Consider the following 19,905-nt stretch of genomic DNA (forward strand, 5'->3'; position numbering starts at 1 on the left):
TTGGTATAAGTAGCCGTCATTTTTAGATTTACAAGAAAATCATATTTTAATATTCAGTAAGTGTACATCAATAATGCAATATTCAACACACATAAGTTAATAACATTCTTTTTTCAACCAAAAATATAATCTCCTCAATAAACTGTCAGTATTTTCTTTTTATATCGAGTGCCTAAAAGCCCACTCCTCCTTCAAGTCAAAATATTCTCTTGAATAAGAAATTAAACAAGACGTAGATGGAGCTGATTTCACCTTTCGTGAAATACAGAATGACGCAGAGAAGTGTGCAATTTTGAAAAGGCTGTATAAATAAATTCAATCAATTTTTTCAAGCTTTTTTATGACCATTACAGGACAAGATTTTGTTGTACTAAAAAGTAGAAAAGAATTTTTTCTATGAGTCACACTCATACATGACTATTGGTAAACGTTGGAAATACTCATTTTAAAATATCAAGGATGATTCGGAATGCATCAAGCTTTTACAAATAGTCAAGTATCATTGACTGACTCATTGAAATACTTATTTTCTACCTTTTAGTACAATGATGTCTTGTCTATAGAAAGTATTTTCCATTTAAATTATTCATTTAAAACCAAAGAAGTTATGTAACAGGTTGGCTGATAAGTCCCCGGTCTGACACATAAATGGCGTCGCTAGTATTAAATGCGTCGCTAATATTATTTTTATATAGTACCAACCTTCAAATGATTCGTGTCAAAATTTGACGTCTGTAAGTCAATTAGTTTGTGAGATAGAGCGTCTTTTGTGAAGCAACTTTTGTTATTGTGAAAAAAATGGAAAAAATGGAATTTCGTGTTTTGATAAAATACTGTTTTCTGAAGGGAAAAAATACAGAGTCCGGAAACTCATTATCAAGCCAAGTTTTTGCTTCCACTGTATTTTTTCCCTTCAGAAAACAGTATTTTATCAAAACACGAAATTCCTTTTTTTCCATTTTTTTCACAATAACAAAAGTTGCTTCACAAAAGACGCTCTATCTCACAAACTAATTGACTTACAGACGTCAAATTTTGACACGAATCATTTGAAGGTTGGTACTATATAAAAATAATATGCATTTAATACTAGCGACGCCATTTATGTGTCAGACCGGGGACTTATCAGCCAACCTATTATATAAAATATGGTGGAAGCGTTGGGAAAATCAGGTCATGCTTGGCATAAAAATGCATAATCATTCGATTTACCTATGTTATTTGTATTCTTCTTAACAAACTCTTTCATTTGATACCCCTATCATGAGATTGAGATATCCATCTTGGGAATTCTGCCATATTGTATTTCAATGACGTCGCTTAGCTAACCATTGTCATCCGAACTAAAAGTGTATGCAAAATTTCAGCTTTAGCGGTTAAGGATAACTGCTTTAAAATTCGCTTGCAAGATTTAATCCAAACAAACATGCGTACATAAAAACATTGCAATTTAAATAAATGCTTGTAAAAATGAAAGGGTGATTTTAGACACCCGTTATAAATAATTTTGTATAAAATTCGGAAATAAGAAGTACCTATACATATTACATTTTAGTATATAGTGAGGTTTGATAATATCAGTTAAAAGCATCCTTTATCTATGATGAATAATGTATTAACCTCTTCGTCTACTAGGTTTGACTAAATCCTCAGGTGATTTTATCATTAAGAAGTGTATTTATCTTGTTATTTTCTTTTTCTATTGCATGTACGATACAGTACTTTGATTTTCAATCACTTTTTACCTTGTATTTTTTCTAGGGTGAAAATGTCAGCATTAAATGTTTATCACCGAATGATCGACATCATGAAAAATTTGGTTATAATTGGACGAAAAACAAAAGTTTATTTCCATTGATACCTGGTAAAGAAGTTTGGGAAGATTTACTACCATCTGGGAGTATACTTAAAATATATAATGCTCAAGTATGTATATTTATCGATATATTCATTTTGTTTTTATATGTAAGTGATTCCATAGATATTTTCAATTACATGTATCTTTTTTCTTCACCGTTCTTAAAATTTTTGTGTGGCTTAGCCGTACAACTTTTACGCCTACGAAGATTATTGAAAGTTTACAGTACTTTTTCACGGGAACCGATTTTTTTTTGTTATCCCAATGGGAAAATAATATTTGAATAACAAATAAAAAATTCATTTTTTCCGACAGTCAGCAAAGAGTTAAAATCGACTTCTAATTTTTAGAAAATTAAAATTTTTAAGGTCTAGGAGGCCGCAACGATAATTCTGTTTTATTCATCGAAATGATTTCTAGATTTATTATTGCCAAGAAAAAATACTAATTACAAAAAATTTGTTCTTAACATAAGGGTCGTAAATATTTTTTTGTTACCAGAAAATTTTTAAGGAATCAAATATATATTTCTTGACTTACGTATTAAGATCGTTGATTCAGAAGTATTTACTTGTTATAAGAATCAGCCAAGTAAAAGTGTTTACCTAACCAGAAACAGGTGTTTGTAAATTTTAAGTTGTTGTAAAATCAAAAATTTACCTGGCTCTGTGAAGGAAAAAGCCCCGCTAACGAGAATTTCCGTAGAAAACAAGTTGCTAATATATGCATAATTAAACCATACAATAATTTTTACCAGTGTATTTTTGAAACTTTTTTTGTTTTATCATTTTTCATCTTACCTCAGCGTTTTCGGTGAGTTAAAAAAACGAAAAGCGCCTCAATCTCGAAAATGTTTAGAAAAGTCCAAAAGACAAATTACAATGTTTTTAGATTAAATATTTGATCACAATCATACCATAATCGTCAATTTTGTTGATGAAATCTGCACATGACAAAATGCCGACACCTTCAAAGAGGCTCGTTTCCATAATGCCACAAGTGCACTTGTTAAAAGTTGTTTTGTACTTGTGGGTAGTACACATTTAAAAAATATGCTAGTGTAGTGCCATTTTGTCATAAATTAACAGTAAGCTATTCAGGCTTCCGTAGTATCCATACCATATCAAATTAGATTAAGAAAATTTTCTAATCAATATGACTTTGTTCTACATACGCATATGAGCATTTTGAGCCGAGTCTCAATAAAAATGCATATTGTTTTGTAGAATTGCATTCTTAAATGCTTCATTTTCTACACTATCAGGGGAATTAAAAAATTAAACAACTTACAAAGGACATAAAAATGCATGTAAACAAGATTTAAAGATGATCTTAAGATAACGTAATTTTGTGGCGAACATACTTAATACCGTAATTGTAAAGGAGGGGATAAAATAATTTTAAAAACTAGTCAGAAATTCATATTTGAGGGTGCCAACTTCACAAACCTCTTTTAATAATCTAGTTATTTTATTTTTTTTAAACTAGTTATGAAGTCCTTCATTCGTTAACCATATGCATAATATTTTTGAATCGACTTTTAGCACTTCAATGTTTTAACATTTATATTGCACTTGAACTGTAACAACCATACAACTCTCTCAAATTGGCTAATGGTTTGAACACACAAAAAAATCTATTGGTTATACATTTTATAAAATACAATATTTAAATTGTGTATGGTGGAGTTGAACAAAGCAAAGCAAAAAGAAATGGTACGAGTGAGCACAGTGGTGTGTAACCTATAAAGATATAAATGTTGGAAAATTGCCAACTAACTCACCAATTTCCGTGTCAATTAACCATAAGATTACCGCCTTTTATTTTTTACTTAAAATATTTACTTTTTTATTCACTTTTAAATAAATGCATTGAAATTTATGTTTGCCAAAGTGCTTTTTTTTGATAAAAAGATTTTCAATATTTCATTGTTTAAATTTGATTTAAAGTATTCTTCAAAACTTTGATTTCTATTAAATAATAATTTGATATGGACTAAGAGATAGAGACGTGTTCTGCTCGTGATTTGTAGTCCTTTCAATGTTGTTGTCATTATGTAAAGGGGGTGTGGGGGGAATCTTTTTCGCAAATGGCAGATAAAATCTCTGATATGGGGGTGGGGGATGCGAGAGTGAAAGTGAAAACCTGCACGTGATGTGTAATATGTACGCCCTTTTTCCAATATAATTTACGTCACCTAAGAAGTGAAGCTAGCTCTTGCATGAGGAGTGGAAAAAAAGAAATTTAAAAAATCATTTTTTTTGTTTTGCTATTTCATAAATTAGGGTAAAAGAGAGACAATTTATGGACATTGGATCAAGTTTTAAGATTTTAAGAGCGTCGGGGTTTTGGTTTTTTAACTTAATTTTATTTAATGGTCTAGTTATTCCACAAACCACTGTACAATAAAAGTAGGAATTTATTAAATATAAAAGCAATAATAAACTCATGAATTTATTTCAACTTTCCCGCCTTAACTACCTGTGTGCCTTAATGGGGCTATCGCAGGGCTACATACGCGCTCCGGTAAGGCTATTCGATAAACAATTAATCTGGTAACACTGCAGTTAAGGTATCGTTACAACAAAGCAAATTTTCAACGCGAAATGGTAATACATTAATAAAAAAACAAAATAAAACCAAACCTGTCGAGTAGGGTATCAAAATAAAGGAAATAGGAAGAAAATTACAAAAATCTAATATAAGTTAAATGTTTAAATTTAATTAGTAATAATAAATTAGTATAAAAAGTTTTAATATAGTATAATAAGAAAGTTTTTTTAGTGCCAAGACATTTAAAAATCAAAAATAAAATAAATAATAAAAAAAATTAAAAACCTGTCTGCATTAAGTAAATTTGAAAAGAAAAAAATAAGTCCAGTAGTTTACATAGCGACTTTAACAGTCCTCCTTTAAAATCTAGGCCAACTTAAATCTTCCCAGTAATGAGCCCATACTGATTAAATCGATGTGGAAATTACTGGACTTGTTTCTTTCATTCCAGACTTTACTTAACGCAGTTGGATTTTTAATTTTTTCATTATTTATTTTATTATATATTGTTTGTATTTAAATATTACGCCCTCGTATTTGAACCACAAGCTACACTCATGTAAATGATTATTCAATATATTTTAGTACACATGCTAATAGATTTACATACGTAGGTACAGTAGATACAAACTACATACTTGTACATGTATTATTATTCGCACTTGTAGAAATCAGCAATTTATACTTGTATGGTACATGGACGAGTTGATTCTCGTAGTGCATCAGTTCGTGTTGAAGTAACAAATCGTACATTGGTACCATTATGTTCATCAGAACGTTATATGAATGTGGAATGGCCGGAAACAGCGCCAGGTGTTGAAACAATACAAAAATGTCCAGATAATTTACAAGGACGTGTTACACGATTATGTACATTAATTGATGTACTTGATGTTAAATGGGATTTACCAAACTTTTCATCATGTCATTCTCCGGATTTCTATGAAATTGAAGATAGTGTAAGTAGTTTTTTTTACATATTATTTTTATTTTTTGTTTGCCTATGCTATTTTAAGTTTACGATAGTGATGACTTAAATCAGTATCTTACCTTCAGAGAACCGATTTAAACCAACCTTATATTAAAATACCTCATCTTTTGCAGATATCATAAAATGTACTAATGGGTCTAAAAAATTTGATCCTTGCGAGGAAAAATCGATATTTCTTCTTAAAGTATCGTTTATCAAGTGTCGTTTTTGTGATATTGAAAAAGGCATTTATTCCGCGTAATTAAATGAAATGTACGATACACTCTATTATTTAATTTCAAGGCGTTTTACGAGGGCAATAATTTTTCTTGGAAGTAACATCACCATCTTTATGAAAAACTTATATCTACTAGAATTATGTGTTTCAATTTAGCCTAAATAATTGTAAATTATACACCACATAGTTTCAATGAAAAATGATAATGTTTAGTGCTCTACTATAGTAGAGTATTGTGGTTATAATAGAAACAAGTGCAGTAGGTAGAAATATTCTAAATAACTGATCACACACTGAGTATTTTGTGTGAAGCCATCGCTAGTGCATATACCGTGCATATACTCCAAAACTTTTTGTCAATATTATAGCGGAGCAACATGTATAAGCTATAAGATTATTAATAGTAAGATTTATTAGCTTTTGAGATAAAATTACTTTTATCTTTGATGTAAACATGAGAGATTATTAAATACGTATTATACAGGGTATATTAAAATAATAATACTTCTTCTATACACATACAGCCGAGTCCTTTGCTAGATACAATTTCAGTTTTATTGTGAATATTGTCAAAACATTGTTTTATTGATCTTTAGTTCATACTCTCAAATAGTATATTACGACCCTAGGCCTTACTTTCTGGTCAGGAAATTCAACTTTCAGGTCAAGTATCGTAAAATAGCCTTTGGGTGGCACGAAAGTGATTCGATAATTCTTATTGTGTATCATCTGTCCTCACCTGGCCTTGTTCAACTTCTCTAAAAAGCTATTTTTTGCACCTGAGTCAAAGGCAACACGAGATGTTCTCGCGAGTACTGACATGTATCATCTCCACATTTTCCTGATTACTTAGTTCAGTTCAAAAGTTGTGTTATAATACACAGAAAGCTACCGCATTACCTGTTGCCACTTCCATGTCATCTCATAGCAATGAGATACTCGCATAGTAAAACAAGATTGTGGTGGTAATTACTTCACTTCTTCGTCTCACTTTGGCGGATATACTCGGCAAGGACACTCCCCGAGAGTGGTAATGGGAGGTATAAAGAAAGTTCTATTATTTAACTTGCTACAAGGGCCAAGGCGAGTCAAGAATTGTAGTTAAAATTTTTTGTATTCTATTTTCAACATTGATAATAAATTTTGTTATAACTTCATGAATATAGACGAAAAATAAGAATAATTTTTCGATGCCTGCCTTGGTTTTCGAAATATCGAAAGCTAAATAATTAATAATAATCTTCAATTTTGAGTAACTTTCAAAATATGGAAAAATTTTATTCTTACTTATATCATAATTCACCATCAAAATTGAAAATATGTAATTTTTTTTATTTGTGTCCCCACTAACGTGCTCATACATCCTTAATTATTCGGGCACAACGGGTTTTTTTTTCAATAATTTATTAATATTTTAACTTTAATTTAAATATTTTTTTTTAATTTCCACATACCAGTTTTGGAGAAATCTATGAAAACAAATTATCCATCTATACCGTTTTTTCCATAAAACCAATGTTTAATGATTAGATAATTTAGACTTAGTTCAACTTCATATAAAAAAAAATTAAGCTCTTTTGCCAAAATTTCCCTGGGGTACATACTTAACGGAACCTACCATTTCATGAAGTCCTGCCATTATAACTTCGATCACTCTGTATGTAAAGTTACCGTAGCGTAAACTAACTACTAAAATCTTAAATCTTCATAAGTAATAGTAATATAGGGTAAACATATTATTATGTAATAATATTATTGAAATTAATTACATAAACTTACTTCTGCCTTTCTCTCTGATCTGATTATAGTTTCGTGGTTTAACTTATGGCTTTCAAAATACATCAGGAGTTGAAACATTATCACGATGTGTGATGTATTTAAAACAACGTGGAAAGTTATACCCGGGTGAGGGTCAAAATGTATTACGTTTATTAAATGATGTATTTATATATATAAATGTTACGTTATCAACCAATGAGATATCAGAAGCAACACAAACTTTATATGAAATTGTTAATTTACTTTTATTATGTCAACATTCTATCATTCAACAACAGGTAAGAAAACTTTTTTAACTTATTTTAAACGTAATTCTATTAAGTATTTAATTTTATAAAGTTCAGTAAAAGTTTTTGTAACATTTTTTTTGTTTCCGTCTTATTTCACACTTGTAATGCAACCCTGTCTAATCATGAAACATGAATATTAGTATAAATAAAGTACGCAAAATTAGAAACAAAATTTAAAAATTTGATTTCATAATAAAAATATGTAATTTGTATCAAAAAAAGATAACAAAAGATTTTTATAGCAGTGTGAATGTTTATGTGTTTGTGTATGCTGTATAGTACAATGTGCGCAATTTCTAGTCTGTTATATTTCAAAATTGTCTATATTTTCAGATTCCATCAATAAAATAATTAGTATGGAAAGCAAATTTATTTGTTTTCTTTTCGAGGTTTTAATAAAATAATATTAATCCCAATTATATTTTTGTACAATCCAATTATATTTAAATTCATTTCAATTAATTTTGTAACAATACTTCTTTATTCTTTTGTAAATATTTAAAATTAAAAACAAACTAATTTGTATCCAATTAAATAATTTAATCGATTTCGTTGAACTAAAAACAAGTATCATGTAGATATATATCGAATTACTAATTGTTTTACAAGGTGTTCTACAAGTAATTAGAACAGAACAAACAAGAAAATCTAATAAAGATTTTTATACAAAACTTAAACAAAAATAAAAGTTAAGAGAATCATTCTTTTTTTAATAGTTAGAAGTTGAATATATAAGAAGAACTTATTCTATCAAATGATACAAAATATTTATTTGAATCACGTATAGAATAGTAATGTTTTGATACAATAATACATGTATGTTTATTTACAACTGACAAAGAAACTGAATCACTAAATCATAATTCCTTTCCAAGTTTGTAGGTTTTAAAGCAAGCCCCGGGTGTCCCACGATACTTCTCATTATTTTTTCTACTACGTTTGACCTTTGAAAAAATCATTTTTAATAATTCAATTCATTTAAATATGTAATAATTTATTGTTGAGGCACAGTTAATTGTATTGAATTGTATATTTTACTAGATACTCAAGTGGTAGACTAGTGACCCATTATGTTTGTTTGCGAGTATATTTATATTTTATATATATGTATAAAGATAATTAAACAATCTCGTTAAACATTATTATATACAAAGTTGTTGGGTATTATTAAACTAATAATACTTTTATTCGTCTTATTATTCTACGAAACAGTCAAATCAAACATCATTTTATTTTAAAATCGTACAAATATTGTAAAATGTAAACAATAATTTAAGGAAAATAATAGCACATTCATTTTTCAGGAAATAACCTACTTTCTAGGCAAAAACTATTTACAAAACCATGATTCTTTTGTTAAAATAAATCATTCTAAAAACAAAATATTGTTAGAAATGTTTTATTATAAAACATTTATACATTTTAGTTTAATCGGCCCAATAAAAAGAATCGTGGCCTAAGAAACAAAGCAAGAAATAGTAAATTCATTTACAAGAGCTAAATGGTGGAAGCGCATATAATGCTAAAATGATACACGATATCTTAGTAGAATTAGACAAAGTATGCTCGATGGAGGACGCTGTGTGAAAAATAGTTCCTTACAATGAATGAATAATTAATGATTAATAAACTTTTGCCGACTCAGATTTTTTCAATTTTTTATGAGACAACTTAACATTGCAAATATGTAAACAAAACATTTACCAACTTGACAGCTTGAACGGAAATTATAGGCGCTGAGTGCCTACAAAAAGATTCTTAAACTAGAACAAATTTGCAATTTTCTCATATATAATTATGTGGGGTTTTCTTTCGCTAAGGGGTTGCTTTCGACTTGTAAACTAATAGTGGGCCGGCAAAATGGTAAAACTTAACACTTACAATGTGTATTAAATATGTTATTTTTTAGACAATTTAGGTTTAATTTAGACAAAATATTATGAATCGAAAGTATTATTACGCCTACAAAATATAATAAATTCAAAAACTTTTTAATAAAACAAAATTGGAACACAAAAATCTTGAAACATAAACCAATATTTATTTTACAAAAGTTTTAAATGTTTTCAAGTTTTGTTATTAACAAAAGTGTTTATAAATATTTTCAATAACTTAGATATTTGATGTCTTCATAATAATTTTAACCATAAAATATAATATGGTAAATTTTATCCACAAAAACTTTATTTTCATTTTCAGGATATTATAAATCTTCAACAATTAACACGAAGTCAAGCTTTAGTTTGGGGCAGCCAAATGAGAAGTCCACATGTAGAACATATCTCATTGAGTTCATTAGTCTTAGATGTTACATCTCTGGAAAGTCAAACGTTGCATAATTTGCATATTCCTCTACGTGGAAAAAGGTAAGGCCAATTTCAAATTTTACTCTCCCATTTTATTTTATCCGCCGTTATTTCCTCTGGGAAGTTTTCAATAAAAATTATCTCTGTAAAAGTTGTTGAGCTTGTACATCTGACGATGAAATTGCGAACAGTGGCGTAACTATATCGTTCGATGCCCGTGGGAAATGAATCGAATGGGGCTGTCTCCCATCCAGCGTAAAAAAGTTTTTTTAATTTTATAAGAAATCACTACGTAGAGAATGTACGTAAATGCTATTATAATTAGTTGATAATCTTTACTCTTAATTTAAAAGCGTTTTACACTGAAATCAAAATTTTGTTTTTGTAGAAAATGATTGTTATTAAAATTGTATTTTTTGCATTTTCTATTCAGCAAAAGTGTTGGTGACATCGTCAAAGTCTAAATTTCGAACCATGGAATGTTCGTTGGATAGACTAGCTAAATTTCGTAGCCTTCTTGTGCCATAGAATTCGTTAGTTAGGTTTTTATTAATTTTGAAAATGATCGTTTGGCAATAGCGGTAGTCACAGGAATGGTTAAAAATAACAAAAATGTAGGGTCTCCTTCAGGAAAGCTTGAAGAAATAAAATGATTCCTGAAGATGACGTTTCTATTTCGTCTCTAAAAGCGGATTGAAAACTGAGAGTTTTCTTGCCAAACAAGATAAATATGTCTTCTTTAATAACTTGTTTGCGTTAATAAGTTTTAAGTCGTGGTAAATTTTTAAGATTATTTGATGATCATGGTCAAATACCTTTGAAACTAGAATTTCTTTTAAAAATCGTGGACACAGGCCAAAAAAAATTGTCCTCTATTGCCCTTAGGAACTTTTGACTAAATAATTTTTTCGTACCATGCTTGTTTTCTTTCAATAAAATGCAACAATGATATATTTTTAAGTCGCATTTTGTCCGAAAGCTAACGAAATTCGAAAAAAAATTTTAAACAACAAATGTTTTTTTATGAGCTTTCGCAAATCTTGCAGAGAAGATGTAGATCAAATAACATACCATCATTAAATGTACTCTTTGACCCTGACTACTTTTATACAGTAAATTTTTGATTGGAAATTTCCTAACGAGATGTTTTCTGTAATAGATTAAAATGAAACTGGTGGAATGATGGTATATAAATGATTTTTCGTATATTTCAGTTATCCAAATTGGTTCGAAGATAAAATCGATATTCGTATCGAAAGTAACAATTTACATTTATTTGGAAATAATTCATTTACATTAAATATTCTTACATTTCGTAACATTATAAAATTTCTACCAATACGCTATGTTGCAAAACGGAGGTAAGTCATATATAATTCCTTTCTTATATTCCCTTAAAACTGGTCCTTTTTGTTTGTATAGATATTAATTTAAATAATATTTTTTTCTGTATGTTAAGGGATGGAATTGATTTACAATATGAAATCATCTCAAGAGTAATAAATATTGAAATAGGGCAAGCTGATAATCGTATAATACCAACACAAGGTTTATTCTGGGTTGATTTAGAATTAGTTCATGCAACAGATAATTATACACAACAAGGTTGGAATGTCACGTGTGCTATTACAGATGTTGCTACCTTTAAACACACATGGGATTTAGATTCTTGTAGTACACGTGTTATAAATAATAGTTTAACTAGATGTACATGTACGAGAACTGGTACTTATGCGGTGCTCTGGACAAGACATATTGTATCGGAAGTATGTAAAATTTATTTCACTATATATCAATTATATGGTTTAAATTAAACCTTTTTTTGTGTTCTAAATTTGAAAAAGGGTTTACAAAAATAAATCTTTTTTAATTAAATTTTTTTTTTCTGGAATATATACAGAGTGTTTCAACATTTCATGGCACTATTTTATGGGCCTGTTCTCTACCTCAAAATAAACAAAAAAAATCGTATCAAAATTTTAGTAATATTATTTGGTTTTACCTGGAAAGTCTTCCAGGAGTTTTCAAAATGAGTAATTTTCTAGGTTTCAATGCACTCTTGCCAAATTCAAACTTTGCCACTTCGTAACTTTTTCGATCGCACCACCATATTGGAAAAATGGTGCTTAATAACAATATACAGAGGGTTCTAAAATTACATGGCACTATTTTATGTGCCTGTTCTTTATCTTAAAAGAAGCAAAATGAAAATCATATAAAAATATTAGTAAAATCATTTGGTTTTACCTGGAAAGTTTTCCGAGAGTTTTGTGAATGAGTAATTTTATAGATTTCAATTTACTCTTGCACAAATCTAAACTTTGCAACCTTGTATCTTTGCCAATTGCTTCGCCATATTGGTGCCTAATAGCAGGTTTTTCGCAATAACTATACAGAGTATTTCAAAAATACATGGCACTATTTAATGTGCCTGCAGTTCTCTACCTCAAAACAAGCAAAAAAATCATTTAAAAATTTTAGTAAAAGCATTTGGTTTTACCTGGAAAGTATTCCAGAAGTTTTGGAAATGAGTATTTTTATAGATTTCCATATATTCTTGCCAAATTCAAACTTTGCCACCTCGTATCTTTGCTGATCACGCCACCATATTGGAAAAATGGTGCCTCATAACAGTTTTTTGGCAATAGCTACTTTTCGACTCATGTCACAATGTTTTATATAAGACAATAACTACTGAACTACACAAATAATCACGAGAATGAGGGTACAAAAACCGGCATTTTTAGCGAAGTTGACCAAGGCTAAGCGAGGACAGGTGAGACACCTCAATTAGCACCTCCACGTTCTCGTTTCTCGCATGACTTTATTCTACTCCGCGAGAGTATGGTGAAGAATTGAGTTTTATCGACACCCTGGTCTTCTGTATATTTGATTATTCCGCTTAAAATTTACTAAAATGACGACCTTAATATTTGTTACTTAATTTTCTAACAAATTTTTTAATTTATTTTTAATTTTTATAATATTTTTTTGTTTTACAGACAATGAATCCACGAAAGGAACAACCATTTATCGTATTAACTGGTTGTATAATTTGCCTTGTATTATCATTAATTTCCTTAGGAATTTTAATACCTTATTGGTGGCACCATCGAACATCGTTAATATTTTTAAAACTTCAATGTTCGTTATCAATTGCTGGAGCTATGGCTGTTTTTATTTATGCTGTTCATTCTCCTGTTGATCAGGTAATGCATCACCTTTTTTCCAAAAATCACTTGAAAACCTCAACAATCTTCTCAAATTTCCGAACTCGTTAAAATAAACTAAAATCTTCCCTGCCCCTAAACTCCCACAGAATATACAAATCAAATAGAGAGACCCTACAGATCATACTCAACCTAAGTAGGTAGCTGCTCAGTGGTGGCGTGTGCGGGTTAGTGGTAGCAGGAGCGAATGTGAAGGCCAGAATGTGGTCTGGAAGAGAATGTTTATGGATGTTGAAATAATGTTATAAAATTTTTCAAATATTCAAAATGGTTTGTCATACAACAATAAAAAACCCCATTTCCACTTGCACTTTTCAAATTTTGCGAAATGAACTCATCATAATTGTGTTTGATTTTTTTATCAGGCAATTTTTAGATGAATTAATTCATCTAAATAGAGCTGGTCGGTCATATCCAAACTCATATATAAAATAACAACTTTGTGGAGCTGATCTTTGATTTGAAATATTTTTTCAGTCTAGGGTGAACAGAAATCCCCGGCAATATACCAGGCGCTTAAGAATCTTGCACTGTCAAAACTATCTTTATAAAAGTTGACAATCTTAAGAAATCCAAAAAATTTCTGAAATAATATTTGGGGTCTTAAATTTTAAAGTTTCGGTTTATTCTAAATTGAATTGTTTGGAAATTTTTCGAATACGTAAAATTTGAGGATCTTCAAGTTCAAGTTCGATAAAAGCTTTAAAGTTTTTCTGCCAAACTTCAAATGAGAAATCGCGAAACGAATTTAATACATCAACAACTGCTTTTACTTTGTCATGCGATTCAACGACGCAGAAAATCCACTTCTGTAGTTCTGTGTTCAATATTTCTATACCATCATTCTAGTTGGTATTTACCTACTCGGGTTTTCTCGAATGAGAAAAACTACCCACCGCATCCACTAAACTGCCATAGGCCTATATAATAATAATAATAATAATAATAAAGTTTAACCTTTTATAACTTTAATTATTTTTTTAATATTTATTAATTTTATTGCATCCAATATACATTAAATTAAATTTAAATTTTTATGATGTTGTTGGAGTCGGTTACTTCGTTCTTATTCAAGCGCTGACAGTGTGATAACATTTATCGCCCCATTAATTATAATAACTCACACATGGCGCTGTCTGGATTCAAACTCGCAATCTCTCAGTCAGTAGTCGAACGTTTAAAAAACAATTTAGATCGCACGTCCACTTAGCCGGGCTCTATTAATCAATTCTACGAATTAACAGAATAATAGACCTCCATGCAGTCCTATGACGTCAATTAGAGAAGCCCTACAACCATTTTCCACTTTGATGTTTGAATACAATAAGATAAGTAACAAATCAAATAATATTATTATGTTGTAGGAACAATACATACCAATAGCAACCGCATTAGAAGTGTTCCTATTAATTGGTATGTCATCACATTTAAGTAAATTATTAATTGTGTACACGGAGATTGTTGTAATACCACGTGTTGGACAACATTTACAACAAACAGTTGTATGTGTTATTACTGGTGTACCAATATTAACCGTATTAAGTAATCATATGGCATATAGATCATTGGATTTAGAATTGGGCACATGGTGGTTAATTAATGGTACATTAATATTTACAATATTTGTTGCATCTGCTACAATTATGACCATATTATTTATATTCATTTATTTTTCATTAATGCGAAAATTACATCGTTTAATTGATAAACATTTAGATAAAACGAAAGCAATTAGTAAAAGGTAAGCTTTTTTTTATTTCATTTTATCACGTAGATTTATACTCTGACCTACTGTCCGTAGAGAAAATATCCGGGTATAATTGTTGAATTGAATATTCGCATATCTGCAATCCATCAAAATTTAAACAAACGACAAGTACAAATTAAATAATCGAAATTTAAGCTGGTATAGTTAGGTCATAGTTTTGTTAATTTAATCAAAAGATCAAGTCGTTTTTTCCTCAAGGTATCCACCTTCAGGTTCCATACATGTAATTGTTCTTTTAAAAAATTATTTAACATATCTCGAGAGTGATTTCATGAACCGTTCCCTTTATTATCTTATCTAAATGGTCTACATTTCTAAATGATCATTATCATTCCTATCGTACTTTTGTAACACCCTGTATATTCGATGAAAAAGTGAATAGCTGAATGTTAATATTTTTGGAAGCAGACATTTTTATAAAAAATAACTTGTTTTCGTAAATCTTATAATAAATAACTTTTCCATATTTAAGCAACTTAAATAGCACCCTGTATAAGTATACACAGGTTGTTTTTTTTAATTTTACATATGCTTCAAAAAAAGTTTCATCGATAAAAATGCTTCAAGCAAAAAAATGTTGAATCTATAGGGGCACATCTTACGCAGACATTAAACTTGACCCAGGTTTTCAGGCTCAACGAAAAGCTCACTCTATTCCATACCTAGAAATAGATAGATAAACACTTTAAATTCGAAAGTTGTTATCGATTTATACAATTCAATCAATTCAAATATGAACTGAAAAGCTTTACCCAAAATTGTTTGTTCGTATGTCTTCTACGGAATCTAGAAAATACTTTTCCAAAAAAGTTATTTTATTTTCTATAAAGATCATTTTTATTCAAATTGAGTGAAGAAACGTGAAAAAATATAAAGTATTTTTGCTATTAATTACTGTCTAAACTATTCGGTTTCCAAAAAAAATTTTCAAACCAAAAATGTTTGCCTTTTTTTAAAAAATAACTTTCTAACCATAAGTGTTCGTCTAATGTTTGTCAGTTATGAATTAGAGCGAGGTTTTAATTGAACCGGAAAACTTGATTTCAATATCCATATAAGATGTGTATCTTTAATAATATATGCCTTAAGGTATTTCCAGCATGGTATCTGCAGTTCCTATGCTAAAGCTATGGTTAAAATTTTTTTCGACATAATTTAACGAAAAATTAAATTTAAGAATTTAATAATGCTTACTATTAATTCCCAAAGTTTCAGAAATTTTGACGGTTTAAAATGGGAAATAATTATGCCATCGTCCCAATTTCGATCAATTTACGTCAAAATTAATATCTCGAAAGTGAAAATTAATTTCTAAATTTTTTTTTTAGAATTTTATTGTATAAACATTTTTTTCTACTTTTTCTTCAATATATAATAATATCATAAAAAATAGTTGGAGAGACCGGACATTTTACATGCTTTAAATGGAACATGACCCTCAAAATCGCGAACTTTGTCTTTAAATATCTCGCGATCTAAACGGCCAAAAATTATGAAATTTTAGGAATTCATAAATAAAGCTATTATAAACCCGAGAAAAAAAATTCGGCCAAATCTGTCGAAAAGTGATTTCATGCTGGAACTACCTTAAAAAAAAAAAGAGAAAAATTATATAATAAATTGAAAAAAAAAATATATTGCTGATTTGACTAGAATGGTATAACTTCGACATTGCTATACTACCTTAATAAGATTTTCTCTATTTTTAATTCACGTTCATGGTTAAACCATGGAATGTTCCTTAGGATCCGTTTCATTATTCAAATACACGTTATTCCTATAATAAGTATAGTATAGAAATATTCACTTGTGAATTTATCTCACAAAATAGGTTTTGCTGAAATTAGTTTATTAACATTGTTTTGTAGACTATTTTAAATAAAATATAGCAGCACAGACGATGACATAAAATGACGGCTTTACCAAAGAACCATGAGGGAACCAATATATTTCGACACAATATACCTAATAAAATATTAAAAATACAAACTTTATCCCTTTGTTTAAACGTTTTTTTAATACTACATTTTTTTAATAATTACAATAAATTTAACTTACATTTTTTTTCGTTTTAGAATTGGGTTGCTTAGTAGAGCTGCCCTTATTTTTATAAGTATTATTAGTATGGAAACTGCCAGTATACTTTTTGTAAATATACACGACCCCATCCATCAATACATATTCAGTGCATCATGTGTCATTGTTGTAAGTATTTAAATCACAAATTACCAGGCATTCACCTTATAGGTTACTGGAATTCCCAACACCTAAAAGGTTCGACTCTCAATAGTTTTCAAAATTGGACGGGGTAATCCTATATATAGGATACTATAGTATATATACAATACTATAGTATTGTATTCGCCTGGCGATAAGAATCACTAAAAGACTGATTTTACAAAATGGGGTATAAGACCTTTTTTTTGAACTACTGTAGTATTTATTATTTTTAAGGATAGATGTTCGAAAGCAATGATTCCAGTATCCGATAAAGTGCCTAGTCTGTTATCCAGGGACAAAAATTAAAATTTATTTTCTCTTTATTTTTCAGGGGAGTACAATATTTATTTGTTACATAGTAAAATGTGAATCATCTTTACACTTACATTTTTTACGAAGATTTCATTTAGATAAAAATATTGATGAGAATTACAGTTCTGAATCAGTAAACAGTCCATTAAGTTGTAAGTGACTTTATTTACCAAAATAAAATAATTGTGACTGAAATTTATTAATTTATTAAGGACACCTTTTCAGTTTTTACGAAACAGGATGGCGAGGTCGAAACCGATTCAGCACCACCGTCTCGAATGCGTGGATCAGCCGCAGGACATGCGTCCACCGAAGTAACCGAAGGACTACTTATGTCTGAAGCACGTGGAACAACTAAAACCGGTTTTTATCGGTATTCGGAAGCGCCTAGTAGCACAATTGAAACATATGTACATAGTATTAGTGATAATTCTGTTGAAAAATTGTATCCAAATGATTTAAATAATGTACAAGCCCAACATTTGTTAGATAGTCAAGAATTAGTTGATCTTGAACATTATCCACCTCAAACGTCACAAAATTATATCGACTTGGTGCACATACCAAATCGACGTAACGTTAAATATGGTGATTACGTAGCTGAAATTGATGTAAATAAAAAATATCCTTCGGATGTACGATACTATTATCCAGAAGGTAGTGTAAATTCGACTTTAATTCGTCCAAATCCTGGAAAATGTTATATACGAGACTATACGATAATGACCCCAGCGACTGAAATGATGACAACGCGTGTTTGTGTTGAATTAGACTTAGTGAAGTCGCCAAAAACAAATTTCATTGGCGAAGCTAATATTTCAGTGGAAGCGCCGTCAAACGTTTTATGTAGTGTAGATGTTGAACCCATTACAGAATCATCAACACCTCCTGCGCTTCCTTGTAACAGTAAGGACACTCAATTAGATTTAGAAGATTCTAGTGTTACGGAATCAACAACAAACTCAGATATAAATATACCAAAAATAGAAATTAAGGATATGTCAGATTCGTCAACAACTTCGGGTTCAGAACGACGGCAACCTGAAGGTGCAGTAGGTAAAAAAATTGCCGAAAATGGTGATAATATGGATGGTATGTTAGATAGAATTTCACATGATTTAGATTATTTATTAAATCGAACTGAAGAAAATATTCCGCCTATACCACAACCGGTTTCATCACTACGAAAGCCTAGTAAACCTCCACCAAGTCATAACATCATTGGTCAAATTCGTGAAGAAGACGAAGATGAAGAAATATCAAATACAATAAAAACTGAAGATGTGGATGCAAGTATAGCAAAAACTGTTTGTTAATTGTGTGATTTAGACTTCTGTTTCATTATCGATGCTTCCAAGTTAATAAATTAAAACTTATAACAATTTCACGAAAAAAAAATAGACTCAAATCCTGACCTGTGTAGTCAATTGGATGAAAAATTGAAATCTTAAAAACTAAAATTTCAGTGTTTTAGTAATGCTGGCAAAAAATATTGTGTGTTCTTTAATGTCCTTAAATAGTTGTGATTTGATTCTAATTTTTGTAGACAATAAACCAAAGTGGCTTTTGTTTAAAGGATTAAGATTGTAAGTTGATTCGATTAGTATGTGACCAAAGAAAAATAATAGCCTTATTTAAATTAAAAGTAATATTTTCAGTTTTCAAACACCTAAAAAAAATTGAAAATATTCGGTTGACACACTCGACAGTCTTAAGAAAGACAAAAGATGGGACCTGAGGTCAAAACTACTGATTTTAGATCAAGCCAAAAGCATGCTATTTTTGGTCGGCTATTCAAATGAACTTGATGTCCAAAATTAGTTCAAAATTTTATCCATTTTCTAAAGTCCTTTTACTGTAAGAAAAGGACTTTAGAAAATGGATATTTTTGTAAAAAAAAAAAACTTATTTTCTTCATATTTTACAATGGTAACAAGACCAGAAACTGGAATCAGAATCTGGTCACAAGATAGCAAGTTGAAGGTGATTTTATGAAAATGGATGCCTATTATATACATTTTGATCTCCCTCTTGTACATTAGACTAAAAATGGCGTCTAACAGCCATGGCCGATACTGATTACAGTGCCTGTGAACGTATTAGCAATTTCAAGTGTTTCCAAACTCAAATTAAAGACGTGTTATTAATCGAATCATCTTTAAAACTTTTACCTTTAATTTTCATTTATTAATTTGTAAGTATCCCATTACGACCAAAAGAGTTTCAAACATCGATTAATTTATTGATTATGTTCAAGCTACATATCTTTAATAATGTTTCAAAAAATAATTAAATTAATGATTCTAGTCTTTAAACATTTGTAAAAAATAAACTAACTTATTTATTCAATATCTGTGATATATAATTTTTTTAGTGCCATG

The 19,905-nt window shown here is 29.5% G+C and overlaps 1 protein-coding gene across 1 annotated transcript in view; it reads left to right on the forward strand.

Annotated features, from left to right (window-relative positions):
* The window catches only part of LOC123295322, a gene marked incomplete at its 5' end in the record, with an annotated part of 33,285 nt that extends 14,370 nt beyond the window's left edge, over nucleotides 1-18,915 (forward strand). The window contains 11 exons of the mRNA XM_044876629.1: nucleotides 1,762-1,926; nucleotides 5,080-5,370; nucleotides 7,428-7,676; nucleotides 9,888-10,054; nucleotides 11,209-11,355; nucleotides 11,454-11,760; nucleotides 12,997-13,203; nucleotides 14,589-14,965; nucleotides 17,068-17,197; nucleotides 17,544-17,657; nucleotides 17,737-18,915. Coding sequence (XP_044732564.1) covers nucleotides 1,762-1,926; nucleotides 5,080-5,370; nucleotides 7,428-7,676; nucleotides 9,888-10,054; nucleotides 11,209-11,355; nucleotides 11,454-11,760; nucleotides 12,997-13,203; nucleotides 14,589-14,965; nucleotides 17,068-17,197; nucleotides 17,544-17,657; nucleotides 17,737-18,840 — 3,258 coding nt within the window. The remainder of the gene's footprint in view (nucleotides 1-1,761; nucleotides 1,927-5,079; nucleotides 5,371-7,427; nucleotides 7,677-9,887; nucleotides 10,055-11,208; nucleotides 11,356-11,453; nucleotides 11,761-12,996; nucleotides 13,204-14,588; nucleotides 14,966-17,067; nucleotides 17,198-17,543; nucleotides 17,658-17,736) is intronic.
* Between the last annotated feature and the right edge of the window lie 990 nt (nucleotides 18,916-19,905).

The sequence above is a fragment of the Chrysoperla carnea genome, chromosome 3 (assembly GCF_905475395.1).
Source record: "Chrysoperla carnea chromosome 3, inChrCarn1.1, whole genome shotgun sequence".
Lineage (NCBI taxonomy): Eukaryota > Metazoa > Arthropoda > Insecta > Neuroptera > Chrysopidae > Chrysoperla > Chrysoperla carnea.